This window comes from Salvelinus namaycush, chromosome 24 (genome assembly GCF_016432855.1).
Source record: "Salvelinus namaycush isolate Seneca chromosome 24, SaNama_1.0, whole genome shotgun sequence".
Classification (NCBI taxonomy): domain Eukaryota; kingdom Metazoa; phylum Chordata; class Actinopteri; order Salmoniformes; family Salmonidae; genus Salvelinus; species Salvelinus namaycush.
The window spans coordinates 9,065,058-9,084,884 of NC_052330.1; the positions used below are offsets into that span (position 1 = coordinate 9,065,058).

The 19,827-nt window shown below is 43.9% G+C and overlaps 1 protein-coding gene across 1 annotated transcript; it reads right to left on the reverse strand.

The window, feature by feature from the left end:
- Positions 1–1,060: 1,060 nt before the first annotated feature.
- LOC120019268 (prostasin-like) lies at positions 1,061–17,317 on the reverse strand. The gene is made up of 8 exons (XM_038962581.1): positions 17,289–17,317; positions 16,830–17,174; positions 13,583–13,820; positions 4,633–4,653; positions 4,352–4,542; positions 2,029–2,297; positions 1,693–1,841; positions 1,061–1,348 (listed from the first exon to the last, which is right to left on the reverse strand). The coding sequence occupies exons 1-8, from the start codon at positions 17,315–17,317 to the stop codon at positions 1,061–1,063; spliced, it is 1,530 nt and encodes a 509-aa protein (XP_038818509.1).
- Between the last annotated feature and the right edge of the window lie 2,510 nt (positions 17,318–19,827).

The window sequence follows — 19,827 nt, forward strand, 5'->3', positions numbered from 1 at the left end:
TTAGTGTACGGTTCACATAGGTGGGTGTATAGGGTATAGGGTAGGGAACCGTTTCATCATGAGATGTATAATTTATTTTCCAATGTATATCCCTCATCTGCACAAAATTGAATGCTCTCTCGCAACCCCAGTTTCTTGATATGCCACACCTGTCAGGTGGATGGATTATTTTTGCAAAGGAGAAATACTCACTAATAAGGATGGAAACAAATTTGTGCAAAACATTTGAGAGAAATAAGCTTTTTCTGTGTATGGAACATTTCTGGGATTTCTTTTTGAACTCATGAAACGTGTGACCAACACTTTTACATGTTGCATTTATATTTTTGTTCAGTGTCACTAGAGAGATGATGTTACCTCTCTGAAGAAGTGAGTTGGTATGGCCCAATCTGGGTAGGAGGGTTAACAACTGGGGTCTATTCACTAGGAACCAAACAAACCAAATGGAAGCCAACAGAATGGTTTGTTAGGGACCTACCTGAATTTGTCCACTAGAAACTCGTTTTCTTTGCGAAACATTTTCCCATTGGAGTAAACAGTATCGCAACTATTTACTATGGTCTTGGTCTAAATAAAGGCACCCCTGGAATTTATATCAGTCTGTTAACATTCTACGCTAGAGGATGTGGGCAGACTGCTGGTAGTTACCTGCCTGCCCACCATTACATGATAGGAGATTGTTGAAAGACATTTTCAGCTCAATGGTAAATAGCTGTAGTTCACTGTAAATAGTGTATTTATTTGCAGATACAGTCTATTCAAGATGGACAAATATACATAAGTTCATGATTAAATGGAGAAAAACAAGTTGCATTCATTAAGTGTGATAGCTAAGCATAACTGCAAACAACAATCAGAAACTGAGCTCTGATGAACAACCAAATGTAATCCTATAGCACAATGACATTTGCTGTCCAACTTAATGGCTTACATCACAATCAACAAGTATTAGTAGATACAGTAGATTCATATTAAAATAAACCCATCACTTTTGGATCAGTGTATAAACATACTATTACAGTACTTATCACATACAGTAAGTAAAGTTAAGCGTCCTCTATTAGAAGAGATAGAGAAATACGAGAATAGGAGAGAGGGAGAAGAGTGTGATCCCATTGGACAGTGCATTACAGGAGACATTGAGATCAGAGTCAGTCCCACTGGAGGAGAAGGTGACGAAGCCTGGCATGTCAGTGCTGATCTGGCTGTTGATCCAGGTCTGGTACTGGGACACTCGGGTGTACACTCCTGGGAAATTTGCGTCGCCACAGCCTTGTCCGAAACTCACAACTCCAGACTGTATCCAGACCTGACCCGGTTTGCTCACCATTGGCCCCCCGGAGTCTCCCTGTAGAGGGATACATTTGACATTTTAGTAATTTAGCAGATGCTCTTATCCAGAGCGACTTACGGTAGTGAGTGCATACTTTATTCGTACTGGTCCCCTGTGGGAATCAAACCCACAACCCTGGTGTTGCAAGTGCCATGCTCTACCAACTGAGCCACAGGTGAAATTTAAGATTTCACCAGGTTAATCATCAGGGTCAGTGAGCAATGAAATTACCATTAGAAGTTCTCATGAGATTGATTCATCATCTCTTTGTCATTGAATAATATCTCTGCAAACTGCAGCTAAACTGCAGCTTTGGCTCTGCAACTATTTGGAATGAAACACAGCCATGCATCCATCACCTGACAGGAATCTTTTCCTCCACTCAGTAGACCAGCACAGATCATGTTGTTTGTGATTGAACTAAATCCAGTATAGAGACAGCTACACTCCCTGTTCCCCACTACTGGCACAGTCACCTCCTGTAGGGTCCCGGGTGATGGAAGGGGCACTGAGGAGGAGAGACCATGAAATTAACTTTTGCTGATATTCTGTTGTATACATTTCTGATCCTTTCTTTTCTGCTCCAACTGTATTGGAACAACATTTACTTGCAAAAAAGTGGATATATGTACAGGTATATAAAGGGATGTATGGCTTGTCAATGCAAAGTCAGCATCAGGACCATCAGATCTCACCATCACTATTGATATTGCCCCATCCGGTGACCCAGCTAGTAGTGCCAGTGAAGTAGGTGCTGTCCACTGCTGCCAGGCAGACCGGCTGGATGTAGTCAGTGAAGGTGACGGGTGACGAGAGCTTCAGCAAACATATGTCATTGTCGCTGGTTGCACTGTTGTAGTTCGGGTGGCAGATGATCTGAGAGATTGTTTGGGATACCTCGTTGGAGTTGATGCTTTGCTGAGTCTGCCGGCCCAGGTAGACAAGCAGGTTGGACGTGCTGGTGCTGAGAATGAAGAGAGTTGAGACTAACTATTATTCATGTGATTATTAGACTATTATTCATGTGATTATTAGACTATTAGTGTGCTTGCTGATGCCGTTTGCACAATTCAGTGATGTACTTTAGAGAGATAATGTCACCTCACTGGAGTCATTACCACTCCTACAACTTATTTGACAACCATTAACTGTACTTTAAAACAAGTACAGTACAAACTAGCAAGCACATACAGGTAACTGCCAAAATAAAGGAAACACTTGAATAAAATGAGGGCTACAAAGTCAATTGAAAGCAGGTGCTTCCACACAGGTTTGGTTCCTGAGTCAATTAAGCAATTAACATCCCATCACCAGGGGCCGCATTAACGCAGGATTTTGTATTTTTCAAGCAGAAAATGAAATATAAAAAGCAGAAAAGACATCTTGCTGCATTTGGTAAACGCAGATGACGTTCAATATAAACGCAGGTGAAATGGTTTAAACCGGGGCCTCCCGGGTGGCGCAGTGGTCTAGGGCACTGCATCGCAGTGCTAACTGCGCCACCAGAGTCTCTGGGTTCGCGCCCAGGCTCTGTCGCAGCCGGCCGCGACCGGGAGGTCCGTGGGGCGACGCACAATTGGGCTAGCGTCGTCCGGGTTAGGGTGGGTTTGGCCGGTAGGGATATCCTTGTCTCATCGCGCTCCAGCGACTCCTGTGGCGGGCCGGGCGCAGTGCGCGCTAACCAAGGGGGCCAGGTGCACGGTGTTTCCTCCGACACATTGGTGCGGCTGGCTTCCGGGTTGGAGGCGCGCTGTGTTAAAGAAGCAGTGCGGCTAGGTTGGGTTGTGCTTCGGAGGACGCATGGCTTTCGACCTTCGTCTCTCCCGAGCCCGTACGGGAGTTGTAGCGATGAGACAAGATAGTAATTACTAGCGATTGGATACCACGAAAATTGGGGAGAAAAGGGGATCAAATTTAAAAAAAAAAAAAAAGAAAAAAAGAAATGGTTTAAACCGCACATTCTGTGATGGGCTGTGTTTTTTAAATGCTGTTACTGTTTGTCCCTCTTGAGACGCTGTGGCAACAACATACATTAACACTTCCTCAAAATAGTCAGAATCAAGATAAATAATCTAAGATAAATCAAGAAACCTGTCATTAATTTGAAGTGTTTGGCCGAGGAGGTCTTAGTCGGGCATTTTTACATCAAACTAAGATGTTTAGTGCAGTTTTTCTCAAAGGATGAAAAAATGTGAATGAAAACTAGTTGTCTGTCGTTGGATGACAACACACACACTTCATTGAAGAATCCCTACTGTTGACCAATCATCGACGAAGGGGCGTAGACTTCGGCTACCAAACTTCAGCTTGCCTCAAGAAAAATAAAATGGTGTGCTTGAACAGCCGAATAAACCTGTACGCTGCCTAACACCAAAATGAACTTAAACATCACAAAATGTTGTCATAATATATGCACAAACTGTTTTGACTGGGAAGCATACCGTAACCTTCAGGGTCACGTATAAAAACATCCAGTTGCACATTATTTTGGCTACCATGGCTAGAAGTGGTTAGAAGTGACTTTGAAGAGGAGTCTCAGAGGATCATAAGGGGTTAAAAGTTGTGTGTGTCTCAGCCACCAGATATCAAGCCGAAGAACCCAGATATCAAACCGAAGAACACTTATTGGAGATTAGTTTTCCACCACCATCAACAAAACTCCAAATGATGGAATTTCTCATTGAAGAATTGTGTCACATCCCTCCAAAAGAGTTCCAGACACTTGTAGAATCTATGCCAAGGTGCATTGAAGCTGTTCTGGTGGCGCAACATCCTATTAAGACACTTTATATTTTGACATGTCCTGTATTTTGGCAGTTACATGTACATTTATCATGTTACATTTATTTAATTGAAAAAATTACCAAAATACATTATACTTTGAATTAGTTCTCTGAATTAAGTGATTAATACATTATTAAAATAGATAATTCAGTACATAGACAAAGACAGCATATAAATGTTACAATATCACCATGACATAATATATGCGTTGGGGGACGGGTAAGGTTATTCTACCTGGGGAAGCAGTGAGCGGCAGTCAGCACCCACTCTTTGTTGATAAGGGAGCCTCCACAAAAATGGCTGTTGGAGCTGTGCAGACTGGCCTGCCATGGCCAGCTCCCTGCAACTGCATCCTGACCCCCAACAATCTTTGTGTTGAGAGAAGCAATGCCACACACTGGAGAAGACAAACAGAGGAGAGACAGCTCATGATTGAACACACAAATCCCTCACAGCATTAAGGAAGATACCCTAGCTGATATGAAGCACTGCAGTTGCATGCAATAATAACTTACCATTTGCCTGTGAATGGCCACCTGGTGGAGAGAGAGTGGATTGGTGTTATTAAAGGGGTTTACAGTTACCAGGTTACAGTGATTAAAGCACTATTCAAGCATGAAAAAGTAAAAATTTAAGTATCATTTGAAAAATAAAATGCATTTTGTAAATGTAAATGTATTTATTGATTCTGATAAGAGATTAACATTTTATGAATTTAAAGTTGTTTGTTGATGTGAAAATAAATCTAAATGTATCGATTCTAAGGATGCTGAAAAAGTTTGAATACCTCTGGCTTAAAGAGATATGCTAAATGGGGGAGGAAACAAATATCTAAATATGTAAAATCGCTGAACTATCCCTTTAAGTAGCTGGAAATCTTACAGTTTGTGGCTCTCTAATAGAATGATGCCCTACAAAATGATAGCCAGTGTATTAAGAAAGTTTAGACCCCTTGACTTTTTCCACATTTTGTTACGTTACAGCTTTATTCTAATATGGATTAAATAAAAAAGTTTCCTTATCAATCTACACACAATACCCCATTATGACAAAGTGGAAACAGGTTTTTAGACATTTTTTGCAGAAGTATTCAAAATAAAAAACAGAAGTACCTTATATACATAAGAATTCAGACAATTTGCTATGAGCCTCGAAATTGAGCTCAGGTGCATCCTGTTTCCATTGATCAACCTTGAGATGTTTTTATAACTTGATTGGAGTCCACATGTGGTAAATTCAATTGATTGGACATTAATTGGAAAGGCACACAAAGACTTGTCAAGGATGATCAATGGAAACAGGATGCCTTTGCAAATCATGTCCAATCAATTGAATTTACCACAGGTGGACTCCAATCAAGTTGTAGAAACATCTCAAGGATGATCGAAACAGGATGCACCTGAGCTCAATTTCAAGTCCCATAGCAAAGGATCTGAATACGTACAGTTGAAGTCGGCAGTTTACATACACCTTAGGCAAATACATTTCAACTCAGTTTTTCACAATTCCTGACATTTAATCCTAGTAAAAATCCCCTGTCTTAGATCAGTTAGGATCACTACTTCGTTTTAAGAATGTGAAATGTCAGAATAATAGCAGAGAGAATGATTTATTTCAGCTTTTATTTCTTTCATCACATTCTCAGTGGGTCAGAAGTTTACATATTCAATTAGTATTTGGTAGCATTGCCTTTAAATGGTTTAACTTGGGTCAAACGTTTCGGTTAGCCTTCCACAAGCTTCCCACAATAAGTTGGGTGAATTTTGGCCCATTCCTCCTGACAGAGCTGGTGTAACTGAGTCAGGTTTGTAGGCCTCCTTGCTCGCACACACTTTTTCAGTTCTGCCCACAAAATTTCTATAGGATTGAGGTCAGGGGTTTGTAATGGCCACTCCAATACCTTGACTTTGTTGTCCCTAAGCCATTTTGCCACAACTTTGGAAGTATGCTTGGGGTCATTGTCCATTTGGAAGACCCATTTGCAACCAAGCTTTAACTTTCTGACTGATGTCTTGAGAGGTTACTTGAATATAACCACATAATTTCCCTTCCTCATGATGCCATCTATTTTGTGAAGTGCACCAGTCCCTGCTGCAGCAAAGCACCACCACAACATGATGCTGCCACCCCTGTGCTTCACAGTTGGGATGGTGTTCTTCGGCTTGCAAGCCTCTGCCTTTTCCCTCCAAACATAACGATGGTCATTATGTCCAAACAGTTCTATTTTTGTTTCATCAGACTAGAGGACATTTCTCCAAAATGTACGATCTTTGTCCCCATGTGCAGTTGCAAACCGTAGTCTGGCATTTTTATGGCAGTTTTGGAGCAGTGGCTTCTTCCTTGCTTAGTGGCCTTTCAGGTTATGTTGATATAGGACTTACTGTGGAAAAATATACTTTTGTACCCGTTTCCTCCAACATCTTCACAAGGTCCTTTGCTGTTGTTCTGGGATTGATTTACACTTTTCGCACCAAAGTACATTCATCTCTAGGAGACAGAACGCGTCTCCTTCCTGAGCGGTACGACGGCTGCGTCGTCCCATGGTGTATATACTGTACTTGCGTACTATTGTTTGTACAAATGAACGTGGTACCTTCAGGCGTTTGGAAATTGCTCACAAGGATGAACCAGACTTTTTTTCTGAGGTCTTGGCTGTTTTCTTTTGATTTTCCCATGATATCAAGCAACGAGGCACTGAGTTTGAAGGTAGGCCTTGAAATACATTCGCAGGTACAGCTCCAATTGACTCAAATTATGTCAGTTAGCCTATCAGAAGCTTCTAGAGCAATGACATCATTTTCTGGAATTTTCCAAGCTCTTTAAAGGCACAGTCAACTTAGTGTGTGTAAAATTCTGACCCACTGGAATTGTGATACAGTGAATTATAAGTGAAATAATCTGTCTGTAAACAGTTGTTGGAAAAATGACTTGTGTCATGCACAAAGTAGATGTCCTAACCGACTTGCCAAAACTATAGTTTGTTAACAAGAATTTTGTGGAGTGGTTGAAAAAAGAGTTAAAATGACTCAAAACGAAGTCTATGTAAACTTCCGACTTCAACTGTATTTACTTATGTAAATAAGGTATTTCTGTTTTTGATTTTTAATAAATTAGCAAAAATGTCTAAAAACCTGTTTTCGCTTTGTCATTATAGTGTATTGTGTGCAGTATGCTCAAGGGGAAAAAGTATTGAATCCATTTTAGAATAAGGCTGTAACTTAACAAAATGTGGAAAAATTCAACGAGTCTGAATACTTTCCAAAGGCTCTGTGCATACACTGCATATATATGTCACAGAAACAGCCCACTAGGTAAGAATATACTTTATACTTTGCTCTCTAGGTGAAACTTGTGGTAACTCAATGCTGGTAGGGTTTTTGTCATATCAACCCTTTTGTTGACACACCATTCAGTGCTGCGCAGTGGATTTCCTTCTAAGGGCGAAAAGACGATAGGTAAACAAACTGGCATTTCCACATTTTCATGTTTGGATCATCCATTGTTATATTCTTAGTTTCATTCTCTTTCTCAAGACAAAGAAGATGATTGTGGACTACAGGAAAAGGAAGCCCGAGCATGCCCCCATTCTCATCGACGGGGCTGTAGTGGAGCAGGTTGAGAGCTTCAAGTTCCTTGGCGTCCACATCACCAACAAACTAACATGGTCCAAGCACACCAAGACATCCGTAAAGAGGGCACGACAAAACCTATTCCCCCTCAGGAGACTGAAAAGATTTGGCATGGGTCCTCAGATCCTCAAAATGTTTTACAGCTGCACCATCGAGAGCATCCTGACGGGTTGCATCACTGCCTGGTATGGCAACTGTACGGCCTCCGACCGCAAGGCACTACAGAGGGTAGTGCGTACGGCCCAGTACATCACCGGGGCCAAGCTTCACCAGGGCCAAGCTTCCTGCCATCCAGGACCTCTATACCAGACGGTGTCAGAGGAAGGCCCTAAACATTGTCAAAGACTCCAGCCACCCTAGTCATAGACTGTTCTCTCTGCTACCGCACGGAAAGCGGTACCAAAGTCTAGGTCCAAGAGGCTTCTAAACAGCTTCTACCCCCAAGCCATAAGACTCCTGAACAGCTAATCAAATGGCTACCCAGACTATTTGCATTGCCCCCTCCCCCACGCTGCTGCTACTCTCTGTTATTATCTACGCATAGCCACTTTAATAACTCTACCTACATGTACATAATTACCTCAATTACCACGGCACCAGTGCCAAAAGCACATTGACACATTGACTCTGTACCGGTACTACCTGTGTATAGCCCCGCTATTGTTATTTACTGCTGCTCTTCAATGATTTGTTATTCTTATCTTTTACTTTTTTAAGGATTTTCTTAAACTGCATTGTTGGTTAAGGGCTTGTAAGTAAGCATTTCACTGAAAGGTCGACAACTTTTGTATTCGGCGCATGTAACAAATAAAACTTAATTATCGATTAAAGTGGTATCATGTGCAAGACTTGTATTACACTGAAAGGTTCAGTATAAGAATGATTACATCATTTCAAAAGACATGTATAATTTCAATTACTAATCATAGATAACTTCAACTTCCTAAATACTCAACTTTATTGGGGGGGGGGGGTCTCTCAAAATGAGGCAGTAATCATTACAAAAACAAATATAAACACGGACCAAAATAGATTATGGTCCTGTAATATACTGTAAAAGCAGTGATATCAAACATATTCACCGTTTTAATGCCGTCTAAACTTTCCTTTATTCATTTGGGAAAGAACCCAATCTCTGTCGATATAGGAATCTACTCAAACTGTAAAATAATTTACTTGGAAATGTACAGTACTTCATAATAAAGTGTGAATTTGGTGAGTTTTCTCTAAATGTATTAAAGTAACTCAAAGTGGAATGCTAGTCTTTAATAATAATAATTCTCTATTACCTTTTCCCATGCAGGTCAACGCTACTACAACAGCACACAATGCCCACCCCGACTCCATCCTATCAGCTGCTACGGCTTTGTGTGTGTCCTGTCATTAAAATACTGTGTGTCCTGTCTTTGGTTGAAGGAGGAGGTATGTACCACAGGAGGTTGGTGGCACCTTAATTGAGGAGGATGGGCTGTGGTAATGGCTCACCACACTGACCCATTCCATTAGCTCCATGTCTGACATTATTATGAGCCGTCCTCAGTCTCCTGTGGTATGTACATAGGTAGGTAATAGCTTGTATTGTTGAGTCAGGGTGTGACACATGCCTCGTGACACATGTCATTGGTCCTCTCTCTCTCTCCCTGTCTCTCTCTCGCTCTTCCTCTCTGTGCATATGTCCTCCCCTGCTTTGCCTCATTCAGCACTCTTCATTTTCAATTATTCTCAGTTAAATTAAAATCCTGTATTTGTAATTCTATCATCCTTACAATTAAAGAGTAAACATACATACCTACACACACTCTTTAAACCCCCTATGCCCCTTTGAGACCACCCTTTCAAAGTCACTGCGATTTCTTCCTCTATCCATTGTAGCCAAAATAATGGGCAACCGGCATTTTTATACAGGACCCTAACCATGATGGGATGTTAATAGCTTAATTAACTCAGAAAACCACACCTGTGTGAATGCACCTGCTCTCACTCACTCACTCACTCACTCACTCACTCACTCACTCACTCACTCACTCACTCACTCACTCACTCACTCACTCACTCACTCACTCACTCACTCACTCACTCACTCACTCACTCACTCACTCACTCACTCACTCACTCACTCATTCACTCACACACACACCCTCGTGTCCTACCTCACAGCTTTGCTGTTGGCATCATGTCATCTAGAGTGACTTGTTTTAGAGGTCGACGGGGCTGTAGTGGAGCAGGTTGAGAGCTTCAAGTTCCTTGGCGTCCACATCACCAACAAACTATCATGGTCCAAGCACACCAAGACAGTCGTGAAGAGGGCACGACAAAACCTATTCCCCCTCAGGAGACTGAAAAGATTTGGCATGGGTCCTCAGATCCTCAAAATGTTTTACAGCTGCACCATCGAGAGCATCCTGACGGGTTGCATCACTGCCTGGTATGGCAACTGTACGGCCTCCGACCGCAAGGCACTACAGAGGGTAGTGCGTACGGCCCAGTACATCACCGGGGCCAAGCTTCACCGGGGCCAAGCTTCCTGCCATCCAGGACCTCTATACCAGACGGTGTCAGAGGAAGGCCCTAAACATTGTCAAAGACTCCAGCCACCCTAGTCATAGACTGTTCTCTCTGCTACCGCACGGAAAGCGGTACCAAAGTCTAGGTCCAAGAGACTTCTAAACAGCTTCTACCCCCAAGCCATAAGACTCCTGAACAGCTAATCAAATGGCTACCCAGACTATTTGCATTGCACCCTCCCCCACGCTGCTGCTACTCTCTGTTATTATCTACGCATAGCCACTTTAATAACTCTACCTACATGTACATAATTACCTCAATTACCACGGCACCAGTGCCAAAAGCACATTGACACATTGACTCTGTACCGGTACCCCCTGTATATAGCCCCGCTATTGTTATTTACTGCTGCTCTTCAATGATTTGTTATTCTTATCTTTTACTTTTTTAAGGATTTTCTTAAACTGCATTGTTGGTTAAGGGCTTGTAAGTAAGCATTTCACTGAAAGGTCGACAACTTTTGTATTCGGCGCATGTAACAAATAAAACTTGATTTGATTTAACATCTAAACAGTAGTATCACTGTGTCAAGTGGGTGAAACTCAACAATGAACAACATGAATGTGGTCTGGTTAGACGAGTCTATTGTTGATCCAGGCTGTATCACAACTGGCCGTGATTGGGAGTATCATAGGGCGGTGCACAATTGGCCAAGCTCTTCCGGGTTTGGCCGGGGTAGGCCGTCATTGTAAATAAGAATTTGTTCTTAACTGACTTGCCTAGTTAAATAAAGGTTAAATTTAAAGTATATATATATTGTTGTCTTTTAATAATAAGAAGTAGATATAACGGTAGTTTGAGTGAGAATCTTTGATTTAGTCAGCGTGGAAACCACTTTGTTTTTGTTAAACAGTAATATCACTTGGGACAGTCCTGTGAAGAATGTTTTGGCTATCATATTAATTATCGATTAAAGTGGTATCATGTGCAAGACTTGTATTACACTGAAAGGTTCAGTATAAGAATGATTACATCATTTCAAAAGACATGTATAATTTCAATTACTAATCATAGATAACTTCAACTTCCTAAATACTCAACTTTATTGGGGGGGGGGGGTCTCTCAAAATGAGGCAGTAATCATTACAAAAACAAATATAAACACGGACCAAAATAGATTATGGTCCTGTAATATACTGTAAAAGCAGTGATATCAAACATATTCACCGTTTTAATGCCGTCTAAACTTTCCTTTATTCATTTGGGAAAGAACCCAATCTCTGTCGATATAGGAATCTAGTCAAACTGTAAAATAATTTACTTGGAAATGTACAGTACTTCTTAGTAAAGTGTGAATTTGGTGAGTTTTCTCTAAATGTATTAAAGTAACTCAAAGTGGAATGCTAGTCTTTAATAATAATAATTCTCTATTACCTTTTCCCATGCAGGTCAACGCTACTACAACAGCACACAATGCCCACCCCGACTCCATCCTATCAGCTGCTACGGCTTTGTGTGTGTCCTGTCATTAAAATACTGTGTGTCCTGTCTTTGGTTGAAGGAGGAGGTATGTACCACAGGAGGTTGGTGGCACCTTAATTGAGGAGGATGGGCTGTGGTAATGGCTCACCACACTGACCCATTCCATTAGCTCCATGTCTGACATTATTATGAGCCGTCCTCAGTCTCCTGTGGTATGTACATACAGTGGGGCAAAAAAGTATTTAGTCAGCCACCAATTGTGCAAGTTCTCCCACTTAAAAAGATGAGAGAGGCCTGTAATTGTCATCATAGGTACACTTCAACTATGACAGACAAAATGAGAAAAAAAAATCCAGAGAATCACATTGTAGGATTTTTTATGAATTTATTTTCAAATTATGGTGGAAAATAAGTATTTGGTCAATAACAAAAGTTTATCTCAATACTTTGTTATATACCCTTTGTTGGCAATGACAGAGGTCAAACGTTTTCTGTAAGTCTTCACAAGGTTTTCACACACTGTTGCTGGTATTTTGGCCCATTCCTCCATGCAGATCTCCTCTAGAGCAGTGATGTTTTGGGGCTGTTGCTGGGCAACACGGACTTTCAACTCCCTCCAAAGATTTTATATGGGGTTGAGATCTGGAGACTGGCTAGGCCACTCCAGGACCTTGAAATGCTTCTTGAAAAGCAAATGTATAAATTCAAAACAGAGGTACTTAGAATACTTTTAAGTACACCCTTCTTTCCACGCTTGCGTCCACCCTGGTTTCCTTTCTTCCTTTTTTTGAGATAAACACTGATCTGTGGATGACTGGATTTGAACAGGCAAGGCCTTCCCCCTTTTGGTTTTGACCAAATCCAACCTTTTGAAATCGGTGAATAGGGAGGAAGGAAAGCAGGCTGCTTTTATTTGAACGATATCCCAGGTCTAACACATCATAGGTTGTGGAGGTGGAGGTAGAAATGTAACCAATTTCAATCTTCAGCTTAACAGCTGTTTTACTGGGTACACCTACATGTTTCAAGCTGACCTCCATTGTCCCTGTTCTCAAGAACTCCAATGTAACCTGTCTAAATGACTATCGTCCTGTAGCACTCACATCTGTAATCATGAAGTGCTTTGAAAGGCTGGTCATGGCACACATCGACACCATCATCCCAGACACAGTCCAATTCGAATGCCGCCCCAACAGATCCACAGACGACGCAATCTCGATTGCACTTCACACAGCTCTCTCCCACCAGGACAAGAGGAACACCTACGTGAGAATGTGAGAATGCTGTTCATTGACTACAGTTCAGCGTTCAACACCATAATCCCCTCCAAGCTCAGGACCCTGGGACTGAACACCTCCCTTTGCAACTGAATCCTGGACTCCCTGACAGGCCGCTCCCAGGCAGTAAGGGTAGGCTACAACACCACTACACTGACCCTCAACACGGGGGCCCCTCAGGGGTGTGTGCTTAGTCCCGCAATATACAACAACAAAAAATTAATTTCATCATCAAGTGTGATGGCTAAATAGAAAGGCATTTAACAACTGAGTTCTGATAAACAACCAAATGTAATCCTGTAGCATTACAAAATGTCATTTGCTTTCCAACTTATTTACATCACAAGAACATATTTATCAGTAGATTCATTTTCACATTGAATTAAAACACACTTATTGTAAATTTCTGATCTTTCGTGGTCTGCTCCAACTGTTTTGGTATAAACGGAACGGGCAAAAAAAAGTGGTTACATGTATAGGTATATAAAGGGTATGTATGGCTTGTCAATGCAAAGTCAGCATCGTGACCATCAGATCTCACCACCACTATTGATATCGCCCCATCTGGTGACCCAGCTAGTAGTGCCAGTGTAGTAGGTGCTGCCCACTGCTGCCAGGCAGACCGGCTGGATGTAGTCAGTGAAGGTGACGGGTGACGAGAGCTTCAGCAAACATATGTCATTGTCGCTGGTTGTACTGTTGTAGTTCGGGTTGCAGATGATCTGAGAGACTGTTTGGGATACCTCGTTGGAGTTGATGCTTTGCTGATTCTGCCGGCCCAGGTAGACAAGCAGGTTGGACGTGCTGGTGCTGAGAATGAAGAGAGTTGATGCTAACTATTATTAGTGTGCTTGCTGACACTGTTTACACAATTCTGTGATGTATAGCTCTCTGGAGTCACTACCACTGCTACAACTTATTTGACAACCAGTAATAATGCAAGACCAGCCAGCAAGCACACATTTTCTTTAGGAAATTTTCATGTGCAAGTTAACTGAAGTTAATTTATTATAATTGACATGGTAGAGTTGTCCTAAAAATACTTGAATACAATAGATGAAACAGTACGTAGGAAAATACAGCGTAGATAGACCTTTCAATCACACATTGACATAATATACTGTAAGGGTTGGCGGATGGGTAAGGTTAGGTCTTTGTACCTGGAGAAGCAATAAGCAGCAGTCAGGACCCACTCTTTGTTGATAAAGCATCCTGACTCCCCACAATCTTTGTTGAGAGAATCAGTGCCACACACTGGAGAAGACAGACAGAGGGGAGACAGCTCACACTAGAGCACACAAATCCCTCAAAGTATAAAAAGAGCAACAAGAAAAAAAGCCGATATGAAGCATGTAATCATTTTTAACTGCTGCGCATGGCCACCTGGGGGAGAGAAAGTGGACTGATGTTATTAACACATGCTAAACGAGGGAGGAAACAAATATGAAAATGTGTAAAATAGCTGAACTATCAAATCAAATCAAATTGTATTTGTCACATGCCCCGAATACAACAGGTGAAATGCTTAATTTACAAGCCCTTAACCAACAACGCAGTTCCAAGAAAATATAACAAAAAAACGTTTTGGGGGTACCGGTACAGAGTCAACGTGTGGCAGCCCGTCAGAATGCTCTCGATGGTGCAGCTGTAGAACCTTTTGAGGATCTGAGGACTCTTTGTCGTGCCCTCTTTACGGATGTCTTGGTGTGCTTGGACCATGTTAGTTTGTTGGTGATGTGGACGCCAAGGAACTTGAAGCTCTCAACCTGCTCCATTACAGCCTCGTCAATGAGAACAGGGGCATGCTCGGTCCTCCTTTTCCTATCGGCCACAATCATCTCCTTTATCTTGATCACGTTGAGGGAGAGGTTGTTGTCCTTGCACCACACAGTCAGGTCTCTGACCTCCTCCCTATAGGCTGTCTCAGCCTTGTCGGTGATCAGGCCTACCACTGTTGTGTCATCAGCTAACTTAATGATGGTGTTGGAGTTGTGCCTGGCCGTGCAGTCATGAGTGAACAGGGAGTACAGGAGGGGACTGAGCACACACCCCTGAGTGGCCCCCGTGTTGAGGATCAACGTGGCGGATGTGTTGTTACCTATCCTTACCATCTGGGGGCGGCCCATCAGGAAGTCTAGGATTCAGTTGCAGAGGGAGATGTTTAGTCCCAGGGTCCTTAGCTTAGTGATGAGCTTTGAGGGCACTATGGTGTTGAACACTGAGCTGTAGTCAATGAATAGCATTCTCACATAGGTGTTCCTTTTGTCCAGGTGAGAAAGGGCAGTGTGGAGTGCAATAGAGATTGCATCATCTGTGGATCTGTTGGTGCGGTGTGCAAATTTGAGTGGGTCTAAGGTTTCTGGGATAATGGTGTTGATGTGAGCCATGACCAGCCTTTCAAAGCATTTCATGGCTACAGACGTGAGTGCTACGGGTCATGTAGTCATTTAGGCAGGTTACCTTAGTGTTCTTGGGCACAGGGACTATGGTGGTCTGCTTGAAACATGTTGGTATTACAGACTCAGACAGGAAGAGGTTGAAAATGTCAGTGGTCAGTGGTCAGCGCATGCTCGGAGTACACGTCCTGGTAATCCATCTGGCCCAGCAACCTTGTGAATGTTGACCTGTTTAAAGGTCTTACTCACATTGGCTGCGGAGAGCGTGAGCACACATTCTTCCGGAACAGCTGATGCTATCATGCATGTTTCAGTGTTACTTGCCATGAAGCGAGCATAGCAGTTATTTAGCTCGTCCCGTAGGCTCGTGTTACTGGGCAGCTCTCGGCTGTGTTTCCCTTTGTAGTCTGTAATAGTTTGCAAGCCCTGCTGCATCCGACGAGCGTCGGAGCCGGTGTAGTACGATTCGATGTTGGTGTTGACGCTTTGCCTGTTTGCTGGTTCGTCAGAGGGCATAGTGGGATTTCTTATAAGCTTCCGGGTTAGAGTCCCGCTCCTTGAAAGCGGCAGCTCTACCCTTTAGCTCAGTGCGAATGTTGCCTGTAATCCATGGCTTCTGGTTGGGGTATGTACGTATAGTCACTGTGGGGACGACGTTCTCGATGCACTTATTGATAAAGCCAGTGACTGATGTGGGGTACTTTTAAAAGCCATTGGAAGAGTCCCGGAACATATTCCAGTATGTGCTAGCAAAACAGTCCTGTAGTTTAGCATCTGCTTCATCTGACCACTTTTTTATTGACCGAGTCATTGGTGCTTCCTGCTTGAATTTTTGCTTGTAAGCAGGAATCAGGAGGATAGAGTTATGGTCAGATTTACCAAATGGAGGGCTAGGGGCGAGCTTTGTACGCGTCTCTGTGTGTGGAGTAAAGGTGGTCTCTAATTTTTTCCCCCTCTGGTTGCACATTTAACATGCTGATAGAAATTAAGTAAAACTGATTTAAGTTTCCCTGCATTAAAGTCTTCGGCCACTAGGAGCGCCGCCTCTGGATGACCGATTTCCTGTTTGCTTATGGCAGAATACAGCTCATTGAGTGCTGTTTTAGTGCCAGCCTCTGGCTGTGGTGGTATATAGACAGCTACAAAAAATACAGATAAACTCTCTAGGTAGACAGTGTGGTCTACAGCTTATCATGAGATACTCTACCTCAGGCGAGCAAAACCCTAAGACTTCCTTAGATATTGTGGGAGAGGGTCGTTTGAGGAGATCAATGAAATGGGCGGCTTTGGAAAACCGATCCACTACCGTCAGGATGACGGTGTTGCCATCAGACGGAGGAAGCCCTGTGACAAATCCAGGGAAATATGGGCCCAGGGGTGATGAGGAACGGGCAGTGGCTGAAGGAGGCCCGACGGAGCTTGCCACAGAGTCTTATTCTGGGCACATACTGTGCATGCGTTGACGAAGGCAGAGACGTCAGGAACCATAGTTGACCACCAGAAGCGTTGTCGGAGGAAGGCCAGGGTTCGACAGGAGCCAGGATCTGGGATGAACATTCGGTTAGCCAGGCACCCTCCAGGGTCCGGCTGGGACCGCTGTGCCTTGCAGACCAGGGCCTCAATACCCCAGACAACTGAAGCCGCAGGGCATGAGGTAGGTAGGATGGTCTCAGAGTCAGAGGATGTGGCAGCGGAACTGTATAGGCGAGAGAGAGCATCTGGCTTCACATTCTTAGACCCTGGGCGGTAGGAGATGTTGAAGTTGAACCTGGTGAATAACAGAGCCCAACAGGCCTGCCTAGAGTTAAGGCTCTTGGCTGTGTGGAGACATTACAAATTCTTATGGTCGGTCCAAACCAAAAATGTATGTTCCGCTCCTTACAGCCACTGCCTCCACTCCTCCAGCGCCATCTTGACCTCCAGAAGTTCCCTGTTACCTATGTCGTAGTTTCTCTCAGCGGAGGTGAGACGATGGGACAGGAAGGCACAAGGATGGAGCTTTTGGTCCTGGGCAGATCGCTGGGAGAGGATGGCCCCCACTCCAACATCAGAAGCATTGACCTCAACCACAAACTGACGGGACGATCCACAAAAGCCCTGTCAACAGCTGGGGACCATGTGATGACGTATCCCAGCGATGACGTATCCCAGAAAGGAGATAGTAGAGCGGTGAAACTCGCACTTCTCAGCTTTCACAAACAACTGATTCTCCAGGAGGCACTGAAGGACATGTAGGACGTGTTCTTGGGCAGAGCGGGAGAAGACAAGGATGTCGTCGAGGTAGACAAACACAAAACGATTCAGCATGTCACGGAGCACATCGTTGACCAGGGCCTGGAAAACAGCGGGAGCATTGGTGAGCCCAAACGGCATGACCAGATACTCATAGTGTCCACTGGCCGTGTTGAAAGCCGTCTTACACTCGTCACCCTCGCGTATCCGAAAAACACGGTAGGCATTCCAAAGGTCCAACTTGGTAAAGATGGTAGCCCCCTGGAGAGGTTTGAGAAGGGAGGAGTGGCAGGGGGTAACGATTCTTAATTGTCATGTCATTGAGTCCCCGGTAGTCGATGCATGGACGCAGGGTCTTGTCCTTCTTTTCCAGAAAGAAAAACCCTGCACCGGCAGGGGATGCAGAAGGATGAATGCTCCCAGCAGCCAGAGAGTCCTCAATGTACTCCACCATGGCGTTGGTCTCGGGGCTGGATAGGGAATATAGCCGACCTCGAGGCAGTTTGGTGCCCGGGAGGAGGTCAATGGCACAATCACAGGGATGATGCAGAGGAGGAGAGGTAGCACAAGCCTTGATAAATACCTCCAGGGTATCATGGTACTCTATGGGAACAGTAGATAAATCCAAGGCTTTAATTAAACCCAGAGGAGGACGTTTCGGGGGAGGCTGCACCACTTTAAGGCAGTGGGAGTGACAGAACGGGCTCCAACCCAGGATTGAACTCGTGGTCCAGTTAATAACGGGATTGTGCTTTTGGAGCCAAGAAAATAACAACACAACAGGGACCTGAGGGGATTCAATGAGCAGAAGCTGTATAGTCTCACTGTGATTGCCAGATACCCGCAGATTAATGGGAACTGTGCTGTGCGTGACTCTTCCAATGGAGCAGCTGTCCAGTGCCCTAGCGTCCATTGGAACGGAGAGGAGTTGAGTGGGGATACCTAGTTCCGGTACCAGGGTAGCGTCCATAAAACTTTAATCTGCCCCAAAGTCAATGAGCACCCAGAGAGACTTAGACTGGTCTCCCCACAGCAGGATCACAAAAAGAGGAGTACAGGTAATGGGAATTACAGAGTTCCCAATCTGGCTCACCAGTGTGCTCGTATCTACTAATGAGTCAGGTCTCTTTACTGGGCAGATGGCTATGTGAACATTCCCTAGCAGATACAGTATCTCAACTTGGATGTCAGTCCACCACCTTAAGCTCAACCTCGACAAGACAGAGCTGCTCTTCATCCCTAGAAAAGGCCTGCCCGCTAAAAGACCTCTCCATCACGGTTGACAACTCCACAGTGTCGCCCTACCAGAGTGCAAAGAACCTTGGCGTGACCCTGGACAACACCCTTTCGTATTCTGCAAATATTAAAGCAGTGACTCGCTTCTGCAGGTTCATGCTCTACAACACCCCTACCTCACACAGGAAGTGGCACAGGTCCTGATCTAGGTACTTGTCCTCTCCGGTCTGGACTACTGCAACTGGCTGTTGGCTGGGCTCCCCGCTTATACCATCAAACCCCTGCAACTTATCCAGAACGCTGCAGCCCGCCTGGTTTTCAACCGTCACTCCGCTCCACAGCACACTCCACTGGCTTCCAGTCAAAGCTGGCATCCACTACAAGACCATGGTGCTTACCTACGGAACAGCAAGAGGAACTGCCCCTTTCTACCTTCAGGCTATGCTCAAACCCTACACCGCAACCATCGGCTCCCAAGTGGTGCAGCGGTCTAAGGCACTGCATCTCAGTGATAGAGGTGTCGCTACAGACCCTGGCTAGATTCCAGGCTGTATCACAACCGGCCGTGATTGGGGAGTCCCATAGGGAGTCCCATAGGGCGGTTTGCCCGGGGTAGGCCGCCATTGCAAATAAGAATTTGTTCTTAACTGACTGGCCTAGTTAAATAAAGGTTAAATATATATATATATTTTTTAAACATGAGCACTCTGTTCTGCCACCTCTGGTCTCTTGGCCCTCACGCTCAGCCCAGTCCAAGCTCTTCTCTGTCCTGGCACCCCAATGGAATCTTCCTTCCTCCTCACCTCGACTTTTGGGTGTCAAGGAAAATATTTGGAGTAAAACAACATTATTTACTTTAGGAATGTAATGAAGTAAAAGTTGTCATAAATATAAATAATAAAGTAAAGTACAGATACCCCCAAAAAGGACTTAAGTCGGAGCGGGGTTCCAAA